The sequence below is a fragment of the Pelobates fuscus genome, chromosome 1 (assembly GCF_036172605.1).
Source record: "Pelobates fuscus isolate aPelFus1 chromosome 1, aPelFus1.pri, whole genome shotgun sequence".
Classification (NCBI taxonomy): domain Eukaryota; kingdom Metazoa; phylum Chordata; class Amphibia; order Anura; family Pelobatidae; genus Pelobates; species Pelobates fuscus.
The window spans coordinates 247,312,807-247,332,446 of NC_086317.1; the positions used below are offsets into that span (position 1 = coordinate 247,312,807).

A 19,640-nucleotide genomic window follows, 5' to 3' on the forward strand; every position below is an offset into this window, starting at 1 on the left:
TCCCTGTATATACAATGTTGCACTTTTTATGGGCTAATAGACTCTTTCCCTGTTTACACATATATTCCTAGATGTGTATATATATTATTTGGTATTCCATTGATAAGCTGCATATTAATTTTTCCTCTCTATCGAGATTACTACTCTGAGGATCGCCCCTCCCAACAAGAATACAAACCGGAACAGTTCCGGCAACATTTGCGTTCCACCAGTGGAACCGGAACAGTTCCGGCAACATTTGCCTTCCACCAGTGGAACGCATAATACCATCATGGTCCCTGACATCGCGTCACTTCCGGGCCGATACCGGAAGTTACGCTAGATGTATCCGAAAGACCTAACGAAAAATCCAGCAGTAAGATCTACTTTATTCATATGGACCTTATCCAACTGAATGGAACACAGCACCACTATTATAGTCTTGTATGTGTTCCATATATGGAACACGGATATCACCACGAACATATTGCGCCGCGTCACTTCCGGTATGACGCGTGCGGTTCACCAGTGGTTACAGGAAGCATCAATTGCACAAAGCAGGAAGCAATCATCATTATTAGGACTCCTATATAAACGTTTGGTACCAGGACATTATCCACACTTCTGAGGAAGCCTTTTTACAGGCGAAACGCGTAAAGTGGACTACTAGAGACTATATACATATTTTTTATTTACTTTTAATATATATTTTTTGTTAATAAATTATCCTTTTTATTATACTGGGATTTTTTATCATTTTTATTCCTGGCTACCAACTTGTTCCTTGGTGGGGACCATACCACCCAAGCTATTAAGACTAGAGCAAGTTCTGCTCTAGCAAATGTGAGTATTATACTTTTTTTAATTATTCACGTCTTTTATTTATACATATTGCACCATTTGGAGTCATTTTGTCTTTCCATATATTGCCCATCTGAGACTGTGAGGACAACTACATATCCTTAGGCGGGGATTATTCCGTCCAGGCGTATTAACAGCTGAGCTCTAAGTTAGCTCTGGGCCATGTGAGTGTGGATTACTTATTACCTACTATCCACCCACTATATTCAAATTACTACACTATCATTGCTTTTATGTTTTATGTTTTCTTTGAGGTCAATTGATCATCAACCTGTTCCTTGGTGGGGATTATACCACCTATGCCCTTAAGACTAGAGCAAGTTCTGCTCTAGCAAATGTGAGTACGATACTTTATGACCTATTCACATATTTTATTTTATATATATACACTCTGCACTATTTGGAGTTCTCTTATTTTTTCATATATCGCCCATCTGTGATCGCGAAAGAAAGCCACACATCCATAGACGGGGATTGTTCCGTCCAGGCGTGTTAACAGCTGAGCTCTGAGTTAGCTCTGGGCCATGTGAGTGTGGATCACTTACCACTATTTATCCACCCACTATATCTGACATACCACACTATTACTGTTTCTATATTTTATGTTTTCTTTGAGGTCAATTGTATAAGAAGACCCCTTGATATTACCATTGTGTACGTATATTTGTATATTTTTACGTATCTACACTAAGGGCGCGGTTTCCTTCTTTTTCTTTTTCCACATCCATTTACTACAAGGTTGGGGTTCCTTGTACTGGTTACTGCTGCCACACCACCCAAATATATATAGTGAGCGCCTAATCCACCAATACCTACAAGATACACTATAAGGTGGCTTCATTTTGGAGGAAGACAAAACATTTTGATAGAGGCTAGTTGTTGGATGGTTAAAATAGTTTATTAGAACAAAGAAATAAGCAGCAATCAATAATGTGGTCAAGAGAATGACTGTAGCAGCATTTGCTAAAGACTGATACAGACTAAGGGAAAACTTAAAAAATTACTCTGTAGCCCCATTAATTGCAGTGTACAACTATATTTTTGAACTTAAAATACTGTATATGCTTTCAGTCCATAACTCTTCCTTGTGCTCCATAAATGGTACTGGAATGTTTACATAAAATGACTACGTATGTAGAAAGGCTTTTGGCTTTTTTTAAGAGATATGAAGATCTTTGTAAAACCCATAAAGCAGTTTGAATGGGAAACCAAGAAGAAAAGAACTCATAGTTAAAAAAAAAAATGGTTAAAAAGACCATCTGCACATGTGGGCCACAACAAGTTAATCTAGTTTGAAAACATTTTAAGGATTGTTAACATTAATAATGCTGGCAGTCTAAATGCATTGCTGTAGTAGCTAATTGTCATAATTCTTTTTATAAAACCAGGACATTTCTGCAGTTTCTAGCTATAGACCACATCATTCATGTGGGATTTTTCAGAGTCATAATGACTGTTACTCTTTGTTAATGATCCCAATCAGGTATGCAAAGCCTTGGATACAGTGGAGTACCTACCACGGTCGCAGCGGTCGCAGCGGCGACCGGGCCCGTCACTTCAGGGGGCCCGGTCACAGCTGCAATCCCTGTGACTGTACGCCAGTCCGGGGGCTACAGCCACTTCACTTGTAAGGGCCCCACCCCACCTGAGGGCCCTGAAAGCCCTGGCCCCTTATAAGCACAGACCCGGTCAGGGAGGTCTTTTTATCTTCCTCCCCGGGACTTTGCAGAGTTTGCGCAGCAGGAAGGGGTGGAGACTCTCTGCCTTCACCTCCACGCTGAATCACGGCTTTCTGAGCGTTGCTGCAGTAACCACACCAACGCTCGATTCCACGTGGTGCCGGGAATCGCAGAAAGAGCCTTCACCCGGCCAAGGTGATGACAGAGAGCCTCTGTAGCACCACCAGACCACCAGGGAAAATGCTGCCCCCTCCCTGGATACTGGTAGGACACAGGGAGGGGGACATATATTAAATAAAAATAGTTTTAAAATTACATTACAAAACATATATAAAAAAAAAGAGATGCTCCCTTTTTAGCCCCCTCAGCCCCTATCGTACCGAGCAAACACGCTCTCACACACACACAATGCATCCCTACACACACACACACACACACACACACACACACACACACAATGTATCCCTACATACAAGCACACACACAAAATGCATCCCTACACACACACAGACACACACACAGTGAATCCCTACACACACACACACACACAATGCATCTCTTACACACACACACACACAGAAACAGACACTACTTACTGGGACGGAGGGAATGACACGTATGAGGGGGCTGGGACGGAGGCAATGACCCACATGGAGGGGGGCTGAAGGGGGTGGGACACATGGGGGGGGGGGGGAAATATGCTTGGGGAGGGGGGCCCAGGGCAATTTTTGCTCCTGGCCCAGTGATTTCTAGTTACGCCTCTGCTTGCACATGTCAATATTCATGAAAAATCTGAATTTCAACTCACCCATCAGGAATTCTTCACTTCCAGAGAGAACCTCTCCATTTGGCACAGTACTTGGGGGTTTACATTTCCTGAGACGGTATCCTGCAAATCGTGACACATAACCCAGATTTTATTATGCAATAACCAGGTAGTACCTACAAGTTTTGGATCATGGAGAAATCTGAGTATTGGACATTAGCAGTCTATGCATTGATTCTAATTATTATTCAACGTGGAAATCACATCTAATGCCGAGTAGTCACACTAAAAGCATAGATATATTTCCCAGTTCAGCTCTTTTGCCTTTCATTTTTAAATTTACTTTGAATTCACCTTACATTCTCACTTTAGTGAGTAACTCTGTTGATCATTGATGTTCAGTATCTGAAACACTGACTTACCATAGAAGTATAGAGCAAAGATGCCTCCATTTGCTGCATCACTGTGGAAGTGTAGAAGAATCTGGTTGGAGGAGCTCAGAGCAAATCTTTTTTGGGAGTTACTAGTGAAAACCCCCAATTGTGGATCTGCCTGTCGTGGTCCATCCCTGCATCACAGAGAAAGAGTGCAAGAGAAAATAAGCATAGTTCACATAACATAACTACCAGGTCATACACATTTTGCACCATATTGCATTACAGTTGTTTTGAAGAGTGGATTGCAATTATATTGACTCTATCTCACTGGGTTTTTTTTCCCCACAAGCTAACCTCGTTTTGAATTAAGTCAGCAAGTTGCACTATATTCATATTTACTATAACATAGCTTTAGTGATATTGTTACGGTGACACTAATTTCCCCACTAACATTTAGTCTTTTATGCAGAAAACAAATATTCTAAAAAAATTCTATTAAAAAAAAAATTATGCAGATGCTGTTAAGCAAGTCCCTCAATACAAATGGCAGTCACTATTGAAGTAAATCACTCTGTCTTGGTACTGCACTTCTTCCCCAATGTGTAAAAATGTTTGACGATAGTTGAGCGACTGTGACATGTGAAGAACAAAAATGGGCATTTGAACAGTACAATATTCCTCTGGTCACAGATAGTGACAGTATCTGAAAACTGAGCAATTTGTCAGTGTCATTTATAAAATCCCCTCTCGCCTCCGCCCTCAATCTTCTTCTTTCCTATCCCCACTGCGCAGGCCTTCGGCCCTAGCACTAGGGACACTTTGACAGTGTCCCCATCCTTTCCAATTAATGTCACTTGCTTTTTAAATTAGTGTTAACGAGCTGTTCTGCCACTATCCATCACTAACATCAAGGCTCGACCTTCAGGAAGAAAAACCCACTAGAGTTTATCAACAAGGAAACTCCCATATGAGGAGAAGAATGTTTGGAGAGAAAGGCTGACAATAAAATAAAAATGAAGGTAGATCTGTCATGAGACTTTCTAATAAATGCTCTGTATTTATAATATATGACAAGAATATTTTTTCTTGCTGTGATGATGGAATTCAAATACTTATTTGTGCATAGGATGCACACGTATACTAAATAATGCAGTTGTATTCAAGTGTTATAGTTGCTTATGTGGAAGCAACAAATATTCTGCAACAAACTGCTACATTTGTTCATTGTGACGGGATATACCAGCTCAGGCAATGAAGATTGGGTACTAGCATGACATATTAATGGAAAACCGAACTATTTGTAGATAAACCACATACAAAGTGATGTATAAGTGGGGATGTTGCAATTTTAAACTTTTCTCTTAGTCAACATGGGGTAAATGAAGCAGTCTTCTGAAAGGGAGAATACTCTTGGTTTAACATCAGAGCCTTGGCGTGATGTCAGTCTATCATTAGCTGTCTTTCTCTGACATGCTATTGGTGAGGTTATCTTGCACTCATTGAACCGTGAGCTTTCACTGGCTGTCTTAACCCCTTAAGGACACATGGCGTGTGTGACATGTCATGATTCCCTTTTATTCCAGAAGTTTGGTCCTTAAGGGGTTAAAGGACCACTCTAGGCACCCAGACCACTTCAGCTTAATGAAGTGGTTTGGGTGCCAGGTCCCCTTAGGATTAACCCTTTTTATTATAAACATAGCAGTTTCAGAGAAACTGCTATGTTTATAATAGGGTTAATCCAGCCTCCAAATCTTCTAGTGGCTGTCTCACTGACAGCCGCTAGAGGCGCTTGCGTGATTCTCACTGTGAAAATCACAGTGAGAGCACGCAAGCGTCCATAGGAAAGCATTGTAAATGCTTTCCTATGCGACCGGCTGAACGCGCGCGCAGCTCTTGCCGCGCATGCGCATTCAGCCGAAAGGGAGGATCGGAGGCGGAGAGGAGGAGGAAAGCTTCCCGCCCGGCGCTGGATAAAGAGGTAAGTTTAACCCCTTCCTCACACCAGAGCCCGGTGGGAGGGGGACCCTGAGGGTGGGGGCACTATAGTGCCAGAAAAACGAGGAAATACAATTTCTTTAAGGAAATACAATTGATTTGACGATACACCTCATGCGTTCAATGATTGGCCAATGTTAGCTTAACCAATCATAGCTCTGTAGGACACAGTCAATCATACTTTATGCTGCAGCGCAGAACACATTATATTCTGGGCTACCTCTGCCAACTCTCATTGGAAGGAATCATTAACCATTTTATCCTTAAGTATTCTTGGATGCACCCAAATTAATATATTCAATCCTATCCTCAGTTTAAATTCCATCCAAATCTTCAGCTGCCTCCTGGCTATATTTTCTGGAGCATGCAACTGGCATCGGAAAATCAATCTAAATTTCCTACATTCCCACCTAAAATTTGTCTCAATTTCTGATCAGTGTTTAAGTGCAACAGGGAGTAAGTTGAGGACAATTAAATATGATTTAGAGCTTGCTGGGAAATCACAAGCCTACTGAAGAGATGCTAAACATGCTCGTTTTTGCAAACCGATAATATACCAGCAGAAAGGGTTCACAGACTGACAAAAAGGCATACATCTTTTTCAGAGCAAACACTCTTTTGATATAATTCTTAATGCAAGGTCCACAATCACCTTTATTTTTCCAAACCATATCCCTAGAAAAATGCTAAGTAGTGGGTGTTCTTATATGTATAATATTCAAGGTTTGCAAAAGGGTACGTGGCAATCAATTTCTGCAAGGACTGTAAATGTCATTAAAAGTAAATGTCATTATGAAAGGGAAACAAATTGCAGTTTTACAGTTGATATTGTACCTGTGAGATTTGTAGCTCATTAAATGTAACTTTAGAAACTGCCAATATTTAGTATTTCTATTTCTCAAAAAGGACACACATATAGCAGAATACATATCAGGGTTATTAGGTAGGGGACATTTTATATCTAGCTTCTTAGCATCTGATTTAGGTGTATGTCAAGCACGGATAAGAATATACACCACCAACTCATGCCTAGTAACCCTAACCTGCTTACTGAAAATCACTAGTGCTACTTAAATGAACACAATAAGCAGAAACTTGCTCTTCTTTTAATGCATTATAAAAAAAAATTAAATATATCTATACAATATATGAAAAAAGGGCAGCTGAAAAATGCAGCTACAGACTGACTTCTTTTCGGCTAGGAACATATCTGCTATGGGATATGGTGTGAACGTTTATGGGTTACGTACCATATATTCACCCATAGGGACACTCATCATAAGTAGAGATGCTTAAAAAATGAATGCCATCCATAATGCGGCTGCTATTATTTTTTACTGAGTCTGGTTTCCTGGTCTAGGACCCACAACGTGTCTCTCTCTAGGGAGGAAATATCTTTTCTTTTTGTGATCCTTTTTAAACATTTAGATTGGAAAACTCATCTCAGTCTGTTTTTTCAGATCAGACTATTTTGACCTACATTTTACTATTTTGTGAACAATTCCCTACTTAGTAGGTACTGACAAACACCATTGTAACATTCTTAAATGTCACGAACATTTTCCAGATCAGTTATGATTCAGAGTTTAGTGAATAAATCTTACAATGTAATACATAGCAGGTGCATAAGGTTAAATAAAGGATGTTGAATTCACAATCAGCTGAAATTGTGTTGTTTACAGATGGTATCTTAAAAAACATGTTTTTGTTCTAAATATCTGTGCTTACTTACATCAGTGAGCGTTGAGCAACGTTGTACATACTTTAACTCTCATTTACTAAGACTATAATACAGTGTTTTGAAAAACTATAATACGGTGCTAAAGAAAAAAATCTTACAGTTCATTGAGCCACATGTACTTTAGCCCCCTGCAGTGAACATATTCAAACTAAGTATTAGATTCAATCAGGCATGCAAAACCAATAGAGCATATAATTCTGCCTATATTTTGTTTTAACCTTCATTAAAACCATTTACCACTTGATTTATGTTTTATAAGTGAATAATCAGAATAAACATTTGTTATTCAAACTAGTGAATATGTTACTAGTTAAAGGGACACTCCGGTCACCAAAACAACTTTAGCTTAATGAAGCGTTTTTGTTTTTTTGTGCATAGACCATGCAGGCTCACTGCTAAATTATCTGCCACTCAGGAGTTAAACCACTTTTGTTTTTCTTTATGCTGCCCGAGCCACATCTCCACTGGCTGTGACCCACACAGCATGCATTACAATAAAGTGTAAACATTAGATCTCAACTTACAGGAAGTATTTAGTAAGTCACATGCAGGGAAGTGTGACTAGGGCTGTATAAACAAAGGGATTTAACTTGTAAATAGCAGAGAATTGAGCTGTGAGACTAGAGGGGAGTGATCTATACACGAAAATTGCTTCATTAAGCTAAAGTTGTTTTTATTTTCTTAAGGTCCCTTTAACTTGTGATCATTTACATTTTAAGAAGAAGCTTCCAAGGCCACCTCTTCATGAAGAAACTGAACGCTCCCTATAGTGATGCATTGATTCAATGCATCTATATGAGGAGATGCTGATTGGCGCAGCACAACATTTTTCTGCCCAACAGCCCTTCAATGCTTCCTAATGGAAAGCATTGGATTGGCTGAGATCATCAAGACTGGTGTGGCTGCAGCAAGACTGGTGCAGCGGGGCATAAAAGGTAAATCAACACACCCTTTAACTCCACAGAAGACAGGAGGCAACCTATACAGCTAGTTTAACATTATAGTGTTAAGAATACACGTTTGTATTCCTGACACTATAATGTTCCTTAAACATTCTTTAATGCATTGTGGCAGTGCCTTGGATGTGCTCTACCCTTGTAGTAATGCTTACCAGACAGTGATGTGATCATTCTGAGCCTCAGTTTGCAGGATGGTGAAATTGATGTGAATACCAAAACCCAGAGGAACTGTTATGAGCCAGACGCAGTCCTGGGAGTTAGGATATGGATTAGGAAAACCAGGAGAATAGACAGAACCATTGAATGCAGTGACGTTTCCTCCACAGGGCACTAATTATAACAGGGAATATAAATTAAATATAATATTAATAAATGTTATTACAGTTTTGAATTTCAAAACACATACATTTCACATATGGGTGTATAAAATGTGAATCCCTGATGTCATGATGTACACTAATATTAGCTGTCTTTTGTGAATCAAAATTATTTAATTGCCCTTGAGAAAAAAAGTGTACTCTATTAATTAATAAATGTACATTAGCCATTAAACACGCAAACATTTTAAAAAGCTGAATATGAATTATTCACCACCCATTAAAACAAAAACAAAAAGTAAAGACCTCATTAACATAGAAAGTGAATAAAAATAAATTAGCACAATGAGAAAAAAAAATGTGTAAATGTATTCTTCATTGAATAGATTATGATACAGTGTAGGTCTACATGGAAAGGATTAAAAAAAAAAAAAAGAAAAGTAAAATAACAAAAAGAAAACCAGTAATGAAAGTTATCTTTATGTCAAAAGTTAATGCAGTTTTATGAGGATGGTATATCCTTCCAGTTGAACCAGACTGCTGTAGAGCCTATTTATTAATGGAATTCCACAGCAATCAATGTAAAAATAGGAAAACTATGTTTCTTGTTTTATTACAGTGCGTAAAATGTTAAATACAAAACTTCGATTTGGGAAGAAATCACCACAAGTGCTTGAATATAAATAATTTCTGTAAACTATTACTGACATGCAAAAGACCTACCCTCACAACGGGGAAATGGATGGTCCCAGTTCCTATTTGTGCCATGCTGACATGTTAGAATGGCATGTCCTATCAGGTGGTATCCTGGAAAGCACTCAAATGAGATGGATTGACCCACGTTATAGCCAGCTCCTCTGACCACACCATGGTCGAATGGTTCTGGATCTGGACATTCCTGCAGTTCATAGGCTGTAAGTAGAGTGAGCAATGCAATGTTAAAAGACAACATAATCACAGGATCCAGTTTATTCACAGTAAGTATTAGAACTGTCATTTTTCCAAATCCAACATTATCATAATGCAAACATAATAAACCTGGGGCTATGTCATCTCTCTGACTTGTATTAGTCAACATCATTGACCTGATTGAAAGATCTTCCCAAGCTTAAACTAGCACCAATGAAAACCCCCTAGTGTATGCATTTCTGGCATTCCCATATTTCTTAGTCAAACGTTGTGTCTGCCCCACTTTGTCTTTCAGAACCCTGTATTTGTCTATGAAAGAACATTTGAAGTAGAAAAGCGTAAGATCTGTTACTCGAATAAACATTTATAGCACGTTCACTATAGAGATAAAAGTGCACAATGTTAGTTTACAATGAATTCACTCAGTGTTCCTCAACCTTTGTCATGTCCTCAACTGCGTTCTGTATTTGAAAATAACCCTATTGTGTCCTATTGGTGGCCCATATTATTGAAGCGGAATTGCCAATTTGGGGAAATGTCTGAAATTGTTAATACTATGTTTTCATCTTTCCCTATATGTGTAAATATGTGTTTACTAATTCTGAAAAGAAAAATGAAATTGACATTTACAATTGTGTGAATCTATGTATCGTTAATTGTCAGGAGTTGGCTGGGAGTGTTGGAGGGAGGTTAGCTGCCCTAGATTTAGACAGATTCCCCATACAATAAGCTGTAATGGTTATGGTGCTTACTGTGCCCTTTTAACTTCCACTACAGCCTGCTGTGTTGGTTAGGATGGCATGCGCCACCAACTCTGGCGCCATTGCCTGGTAAGGGGGCAAACTGTTGTGCAATGGTTTGACTCTGACCTGGGTCCTGACTGGTATAGAGTCTCCAAGAATGGCAGCTGAGCTGCATCTGGCTTCAGTCGGATTCTAATAATTTCATTAATTGGCTAAAAGCAGCTGAGTGTTCTCAGCCAATGAATGAACACTTCTGCATATAATATGCACACAATTGATATTAGCAAACCCAGAACTATTGCTGGCTGGCTAATGAAAGCATCCAGATGTTGAGTTACACCAGCAGCAGCAGCAGCAGCAGTTACTATCTCTGTATGTACAGTGTTTTACACTGAAATATTACACACAAAATGTCCTTGCACAATGACCATTTCAAAAGCCTCAAAGCTTTGATTAGATGTGTCTTACTGCAAAACCAACCCCAAAGCATTTTTTAAGTACATAAATTCCAAAAAACCCAAAAATGAAAGTATAGGTACACTTAAAACTGAAACGGGGGTGTTAGTTAATGAAGACCAAGAAAAGTCAGGAATTCTAAATAACTATTTCTCCTCCGTATATATTAAAGAAGAGCCCATGGCAATAGATGTGCAAATGATTGCTACTAAAAACTTGCAGAATAATTGTAATTGGTTAACTCAAGACAATGTGCTGCAGCAACTAAAGAAAGTTAATATAAACAAAGCTCCAGGGCCTGACGGTATCCATCCACGTGTACTTAAGGAACTAAGTGTAGAAATAAGTGAACCTCTGTTTTTAATCTTTCAAGATTCTTTTCTTTCAGGAAGTGTTCCGGAGGATTGGAGGAAGGCAGATGTGGTTCCTATATTCAAAAAGGGTTCAAAATCCTTGCCTGGAAATTATAGACCTGTGAGCTTAACTTCTGTGGCTGGTAAAATATTTGAAAGGTTATTAAGGGATAATATTCAAGAATTCCTTGAGAAGAATATGGTTATCAGCAAAAATTAGCACGGTTTTATGAAGCACAGGTCATGTCAAACTAACTTGATTGCGTTCTACGAAGAAGTAAGTAGAAGTATAGATCAGGGTGTTGCAGTGGATGTGATCTATTTGGATTTTGCCAAGGCATTTGATACAGTTCCACACAAAAGATTAGTGTTCAAACTCAAGGAAATCGGTCTCGATGAAAATGCTTGTTCTTGGGTAGAACATTGGCTTAAAAACAGAATACAAAGAGTTGTCGTTAATGGTAAATTTTCAAGCTGGACAGAGGTGGCAAGTGGTGTCCCTCAGGGGTCTGTTCTGGGACCCCTTCTATTTAACATTTTTATAAATGATCTTGAAGACAGCATTGAAAGTCATGTTTCAGTGTTTGCAGATGACACAAAACTTTGTAAAATAATACAATGTGAGCAAGATATTACTTTGCTGCAGAAGGATTTAGATAGACTGGAGGACTGGGCACTCAAATGGCAGATGAAATTTAATGTTGAAAAATGCAAAGTTATGCACTTCGGCGTAAAGAATACACAAGCAACGTATACCCTTAATGGAAGCGAATTAGGGATAACAACACACGAAAAGGACTTGGGAATTGTTATAGACAACAAACTATGCAACAATGTGCAATGTCAATCAGCAGTGGCCAAGGCCAGTAAGGTATTGTCATGCATGAAAAAGGGCATTCATTCTCGGGACGAGAATATCATTTTGCCTCTCTATAAATCACTGGTAAGACCACATATTGAATATGCTGTGCAATTTTGGGCACCTGTTCTAAAGAAGGATATCATGGCACTAGAAAAAGTGCAGAGGCGGGCTACAAAATTAATAAAAGGAATAGAACATATCAGCTATGAAGAAAGGTTAACAAATTTAAACCTATTTAGTTTAGAAAAACGTCGCCTGAGAGGGGATATGATAACATTATACAAATATATTCGGGGCCAATACAAACCATTGTGTGGAAATCTATTCACAAACCGGACTTTACATAGGACACGAGGCCATGCGTTTAGACTGGAGGAAAGAAGATTTCGTCTAAGGCAAAGGAAAGGTTTTTTTACTGTAAGAACAATCAGGATGTGGAATTCTCTGCCTGAAGAAGTGGTTTTATCAGAGTCCATACAGATGTTCAAACAGCTACTAGATGCATACTTGCAAAGACAGAATATTCAAGGATATAATCTTTCAATGTAGGGTAATAACTGCTTGATTCAAGGATAAATCTGACTGCCATTCTGGGGTCAAGAAGGAATTTTTTGTCCTAGCTTGTTGCAAAATTGTGCTTCAAACTGGGGTTTTTTTTTTTGTTTTTTTTTTGGATCAACAGCAAAAAACAGGTGTGAGGAAGGCTGAACTTGATGGACGCAAGTCTCTTTTCAGCTATCTAACTATGTAACTATGTAACTATCTTTGTTTATTATAAATATGTAAGAGTACATTTTACTTTTTAAAAAATTTTTCCTATTGCAATCCCATGTTTATCGCTGTTCTTACCTTGGTACTCCAGTTTGAACCCTGGCTTATTCTGGGAATGGTCACTGTGAAAATATATAGATGTCTCATGGGAAGCAGACAGAAGGGAGCCAGGCATCTCTGCCCCACTAAACCGACCAATCACACTGCTTGTTTCATGTGGACCATTCCGAATTTCAACAAAGTCATGGTTTGCTTCAGTAGAGAAACTGAGGAACTGAATGTGGGCTCCTAGATAAAAGAAATGACATATATACTTGAAAATACATTTACATGTGTTGCATTCATTTGTTAATGTTTAAATATATTCAGCACATTCATCAATTAATTTTGTGTTCAGACGTTCTGATTGTTATCCATTGCAATCAATTTATGAAAATGTCACTGAATCTATACTTGCAGAAAAAAATGGACAGCTCTTAAATAATCTGACTGTGCACTCATTAATACATGCATCCCTGTACAAACTAATTTGGCAATCACACATATTATTAAATAAACAACTTTCTCACAGACCTAATAATGTTCTTCCTTGGTTGCTCAGAATGAATGTACTCAAGGCAGGCCTAGAGAGGTACTGTGTGCAGGTCTGTAAACATATTGTGGGCAGGTCTGTAAAGGTACTATGGGCAGATCTGTTAAAATAACTGCGGGAAGGTCTGTAAAAGGTACAGAGTGCAGTTCTGTAAAGGTACTATGGGCAGGTCTGTAAATGTATTGTGGGCAGGTCTGTAAAATAACTGTGGGCAGCGCTGTAAAGGTACTGTGTGGAGGGCTGTAAAGGTTCTGTGGATATGTATGTAAAGGTACCATGGGTATATCTGTCAAGGTACTACAGGTATGCCTGTAAAGGTACAGTGGGTATGTCTGTAAAGGTACCATGGGTATGTATGTAAAGGTACTGTGGGTATGTCTGAAAAGGTACTGTGGGTACGTCTGTAAAGTTACTGTGAGTAGGGCTGTATAGGTACTATGGGTATGTCTGTAAAGGTACTGTGGGTATGTCTATAAAGGTAATGTGGGTATGTCTGCAAAGGTAATGTGAGTAGGGCTGTAAAGTTACTGTGAGGAGGTACTGTGGGTATGGCTGTAAAGGTTCTGTGGGTATGTCTGTAAAGGTACTGTGGGTATGTCTGTAAAGTTACTCTGAGGGGGGCTGTAAAGGTACTGTGTGTATGTCTGTAAAGTTACTCTGAGGAGGGCTGTAAAGGTACTGTGTGTATGTCTGTAAAGTTACTGTGGCCACGTCTCTAAACGTGTTATGGCATGTCTGTAAAGGTACTGTGGGCATTTTAGTGGTCAAGTTTGATGTCCAGAAAAGCTTACAATTGTATTGCCAATAAAGACTGAATAGGCAAGGTTAGATTTCTGCACCACATTACCAGAGAATGATAATACATAACTCATATTGCACAGTCTTCATTACAGATGAAGAGTTAACTATTAACAATCTTGCCTCTTATGTTATAACAGGGTTCCATATAAACTATACGCAAGCAGAGACTTATCTCCCCTGAAGTGTCAAAATGCAGCATTGTGTTGGCAAGTGTGTTGATTTGCTGCTTAGCACAAGGCAGAACAGTATGTCAGCTATTTTCTAATCAGGCTAATGCAAGGCAATTGGGGAATCTAAACTCTGTTGGGTTTTCTCAAGATGACTTCAGTAAATGTCACCTAGTTTCCAGGATACACTAGAGAACAGTGTTCCAACTGACTGATGGTGCAAAGTACCCAAGGTGCTCATTCAATAACGACAGGAAACCCAGTTTAGCTACTATTTATGTTCTGGGGTTTGATAAAACACTAAATGATGATAATTAAAAAAAATATCATTAGAAAATGTAGGCAATTTACAGTTAGTACAGTATAATCTGAAAATAAAATTTCCGACAATTTACCCTAAACTGTATGCATCAAATCTCACTAGAATAATAACTTTGAATAACATTAAACACATCTGACAATTTGTGTGTGACGTCCAAATGAGCAGTTAAAAGCAGTTTACACCCAACATCTCAACATTTCACCTCACCATGACAGAAACATCAGTGATTACAACTTACACATAATAGACCTACAGGGGGAACTCATCTCATTATAACCCTGTGTGAACAAATAACCAGTTTTAATTAGCTTTTTCGCTTAGTTGTATGCGCACAATTAATTCAACACATTGACCATTGTAGTATTAAAAATAAATCTGCTCATTGCTCATCTTGCTAGGTCTTTAGGGAAAGAAAATGAATTAAAGGGTCCCTCTAAGCACAATCAAAATGTTGTATAATTACAAAGATAATGGTGCACAGAGCACCCTGCAACCTCAGCTCTTGGAGTGGCTTAGAACTTCAGTGATGGGTAAAAAGCTCTAAGACCACCTCTCAGAGCTGTCAATCAGGCAGCACAGGACAAGAGTCCAAGATTTGAGTTTGCATGTTACACCAACCACTTGGGCTGAACTCACAAAACTGCACACCACGTGGTCTACAGCTCTGCTGGGACCTTAACTATTTAGTTCACTTAACAGTGAACCAGGCTATGCGGGAACTGATAGCACCTATGTGATGAGTCAAAGTACTCTTTAGGGATATGGAATAAGTATAAACCCCAAAGACCAGAATGAGAAACTTCTGATTGGAGGTATCATCTTGTTGAGCGACATTAAAGGGTAATATGGCTGGGAAGTATACAGTACATTATACAGGGCTACATGTGGAAAATTTAAATAGTTTTTAAATTTTGTAGATAAAATTAATAAATAGAAAATCCTTCACCATATACCTGTGTAACACTCTAAGCACCACTACCACATCAGATTGTTGAAATTGTTGCAATGGAAAGATTCAGTTTGTTTTGTGATGCAGTATATAAATTGCCAGGTCCAAGATATTTATCTTTTTTGCCAGAGTGTAACTTTACTTGAGGCTTATGTCAATCAGCCAGTCAGAAAATTCACGTGAATAATTTCGCAAACATAGTTTTCGAAGGAAAGAAAAAAACAAATGAAAATAATAAAAGGAAAAAATTGTTTGCTTCATGACCAAAATGAGCCACTCGTCATGTACATAAAAAAAAAAAGTGTGCATAAACTGCTGTTGAATGTTTAGAAGAAATTAAGCAAAGACCATTCAGGCACTCACCGAATCCCACAGGCAATGAGATCTTCCAGGTGCAGTCCAAATTACTGGGGTAGTTTCCTGGGAATCCAGGACTCAGTATGACACCTTCCATGTCCTCAGATACCCCTCCACATTGAGCTAAAGATTCAGAAATTAAAGTTAGATCACCCCACAGTGCATCACACAGAGAACAATGCAATTTCACACATCAGTCAGATTAACATGTTTTTGTTTTTTTACTGTGTGCTTAAACGGACACCACATATAAAAGTGCAGATTTGATAGAAGTAAGCACTTTTATAAAATAAACGTGTTACACCCTGTTGGCTGTCAATCAGACAACTGGTGCAGATTCTTCCTGGTTTCATTAGCTCAATGCAGCTGAACTCAGGAAACCGCAATTGCCCAGAGCATCTGCCTTGCAAAGACTTCTCATTGAGCTGCATTGGGAAGTCTGTGATTGGACAGCCACAGAAAGTCTGGGCGGAGTTAGAAAGGGGTTGAGCTTGCAAAGGCTTCAGACAAGAGATCTGCAACTTTTGCAAGCTGAATTTGATATATACCCCAATGAAATAATGCATGCATGTTTTTATTGGATATATATCTAATAAACAGTGATTTGTTTGTGGTAGGAGGTAGTGGAACGTCACTTTAACAAGACAAAACCATAATACAATAAAAACCTTTTACCTAACATGAAATAAATATGTGTCGGGAATTAAAAAAATACTGCAACTGAAATATAGTCAAAACAGACAATGCGCTGGACACAGCGCTAGACATATCCATGGATTACATTGAAAATCTATGGCAGGGCTTTTACTATAGTGAAAATCAAAGTGAATTTAAAGTAAGACCAAAGGAGCTGAACTGAATTCACATTATAAAGAGACATGCCAGCATCAACACAACTTCCATGCATTTTATACTTTTTGTCTAATTCACTACATGTATATTTGTACACTCAATTTTACCTAGATATTGTAAAATACACAAATGCTTTAATGCATTCTCAAGTACATCTCAAGCCTGATACCCTTGTCCCTCCTTCATTCTAAAACATGTCCTTCTTGCTAGTTGCAGGACAAAGCAGATACACAATGTCATAGCTCCCTTTTTGTGTTTCTCCAATAATACATTTATTCATGCCATCAAGAAGCAAAGCAAGACTGATAACGTAACTATAATGTCCAGACCCTCTCTGTTCTGCAGGATTATTTGAAGTATGTTGTGCCTAGGAATGTATTACGAATGCAAGAACTTCAAATGTGAGTATTCTTTTTGTCGGTTATTAATTTAATAGCATATATTTAAAAGTATTCTGTAAACCGTAAATTAGAAATAGAATCGATTGCTTCCAATCTGGTGTGCCCCTCACACTTGGTGATCTACAAAAAGCAAATATTCACACACCACTGCACACAAATGGTAAACCTAACAAACAATCATAGCCTTGCTCTCAGACACAAACAAGACAAAGAAAAACAGGTCCCTGACTCTTCTACACAACACTACTGCCATTATTGCTTCTTGCTCACACACAAACTAAACATATATTAGGAAATATTCCTTTTATATCCGTACCAATGCATAGTGGAGGAGGGTAATTCCAGCGTCTGACGGTGCCAGGCATACAGGAGATATGTGAGTGACCCTGCAGAAAGGATACATTATAGTAATACCATTAGTGCCATAATACTACCTACTGAATCTGAACCAATGCATGTGTAAAATATTTTATCCTTGCTTATTACACATTGCAGTATACACAAGATTTCTCATGAACAGCATTCTGTTGGGAGGGGGAGATTACAATCCATATATTGGTACATGAGTCACTGTAAGTGTCATCTAATAAAATCTATATCCCAGAATTCACTTAGAAACTAGACAAATGTAGAATTTAAATGTTTGTTTCCTTGTTAAAGGGACACTATAGTCAGCAGAACAACTACATCTTATTGTATTTGTTCTGGTTAGTAGAATCATTACCTTCAGGCCTTTGCAGTAAACAGTCTCTTTTCATAGAAAATGCAGTGTTTACATTACAGCCTAGGGACACCTACACTGGCCACTCCTCAGAGGGCTAATAGAGATGCTTCCTGGGGCAGTACTGCACAGTGTCCAGCACTTCCATTCATTCATTCCACCATCTGCATGGAGACACTGCACTTTTCTCATAGAGATACATTCATTCAGTGCATCTCTATAAGGAGATGCTGGTTGGCCAGGGCTGTGTTTGGCAAACATTGTGATTGGTTCAGAGTATCCCTTCTGATGATGCCAGCTAAGAAGACAGATCAGGAGCAGATCCAGAAATTGCAGATTTGAATACAAGGTTTTACTATATTTAGGGGGAGAAAGGGCAGGTGTGCTAGATGGTGGTTTTAACACTATAGTTTTAGGAATACATGTTTGTATTCCTGACCCTATAGTGTTCCTTAAAATACTGTCATTTATTATTAATTTTAGTTTACAAATGTTAAAATTTGTCAAATTGTCACCATGGAAATTAGCAATAAGTACATATTTCTCCTTTTTTTGTAAAAGATTATGAGTTTTACAACTATTTTTCTCAGGTTAAATACATTAACTGGGCACTCTAACCACTACAGTACATTGGGGTGGTCATCGTGCAGAAGTATTTGGGTATCTTCCTTGTGGGTTTATGTCAAACCATTTTACAGAGTTTTGACACAACAAGTTGAGTTCTCTGAGGATATAAAGTCCAGTCCCTCTAATGTGGCTTAGATAATACTGAACATCTTCATTACCTTTTTAACCTACGGTGGCAATGATTGTCTGTTAGGGCAAGTGGCATGCAAGTCTAGTCTAGTGCTTGCAACCTACCACTGATTTTCAAAGTTGGATGAAAACTGGTAAACTTAGTTCCATGGAGGAACTAGGTCATAGGTACAGGTTGTAACGGATCGCCTGGCACCCCGACTGGGTACCTCCGTTAATGGATGCTCCTAGTGCTTCCTGAGGACTCCAAGCACTCTGGCAGACACCACAATCACCGAATCCGAGAAACCTTTTAAATTCTCCCAAGCATATGAATGCTGTAGACCATTGAATAGGAACCATACGAATAGGCTTGTACTCCTAGCAGTCAACTGGAACAGCATGCAATAAATCCTTCCCCCCAATAATGAGACGACACATCACTTTGAGGGTAAAACAGGAACTCTGGACTGGCTCATCCAGCCTGGCTTTTATTACAATAATCCACATACAGGCCACACCCAGGGGGAGGCATAAAATAACCAATCACATACATGGTTCAGCCCACACATCCCCTCCCCTCAGATAACATTAAACCCAATTATCCGGTACACTTTTCCAGCCAAGTTCTGGATGTACCCCAAAAACAGGGGGTACACCCCCTTATTCAGGGGGGAAACATATCCAAAATTCAAGTCATTCGGATGAACAGTTCGGGAGATATGGGGTTCCAAAGATTTGACCGACCGCATGGGTAAAGTATCCGAAAACAGTTCCATGCATTTTGGCCCTGCGGTCGGTCACAGAAAAGGGAATGAAACAGACGAATTACTGGTGTTATAGAGACTAAGGGGGATCCGCATGAATCCCCTAGTTCGTGAGTTTCTTTCTACCGAACGGCGGGCCGTTCGGTAGTTTCCCCACGAAATCCTGGAAGTCTGGAGGTCTCAGCGGTGTTTGCCTAGTCGAGTGTCC

The 19,640-nt window shown here is 38.9% G+C and overlaps 1 protein-coding gene across 1 annotated transcript in view; it reads right to left on the reverse strand.

The window, feature by feature from the left end:
- CSMD2 (CUB and Sushi multiple domains 2) overlaps nucleotides 1–19,640 on the reverse strand; it is a 916,375-nt gene that overhangs the window by 55,386 nt on the left and 841,349 nt on the right. Inside the window, exons 39-45 of the mRNA XM_063456412.1 lie at nucleotides 17,526–17,595; nucleotides 15,963–16,079; nucleotides 12,847–13,056; nucleotides 9,398–9,586; nucleotides 8,510–8,687; nucleotides 3,708–3,853; nucleotides 3,328–3,408 (exon numbers count right to left, since the gene is read on the reverse strand). Of these exons, the coding sequence (XP_063312482.1) occupies nucleotides 3,328–3,408; nucleotides 3,708–3,853; nucleotides 8,510–8,687; nucleotides 9,398–9,586; nucleotides 12,847–13,056; nucleotides 15,963–16,079; nucleotides 17,526–17,595 (991 nt within the window). The remainder of the gene's footprint in view (nucleotides 1–3,327; nucleotides 3,409–3,707; nucleotides 3,854–8,509; nucleotides 8,688–9,397; nucleotides 9,587–12,846; nucleotides 13,057–15,962; nucleotides 16,080–17,525; nucleotides 17,596–19,640) is intronic.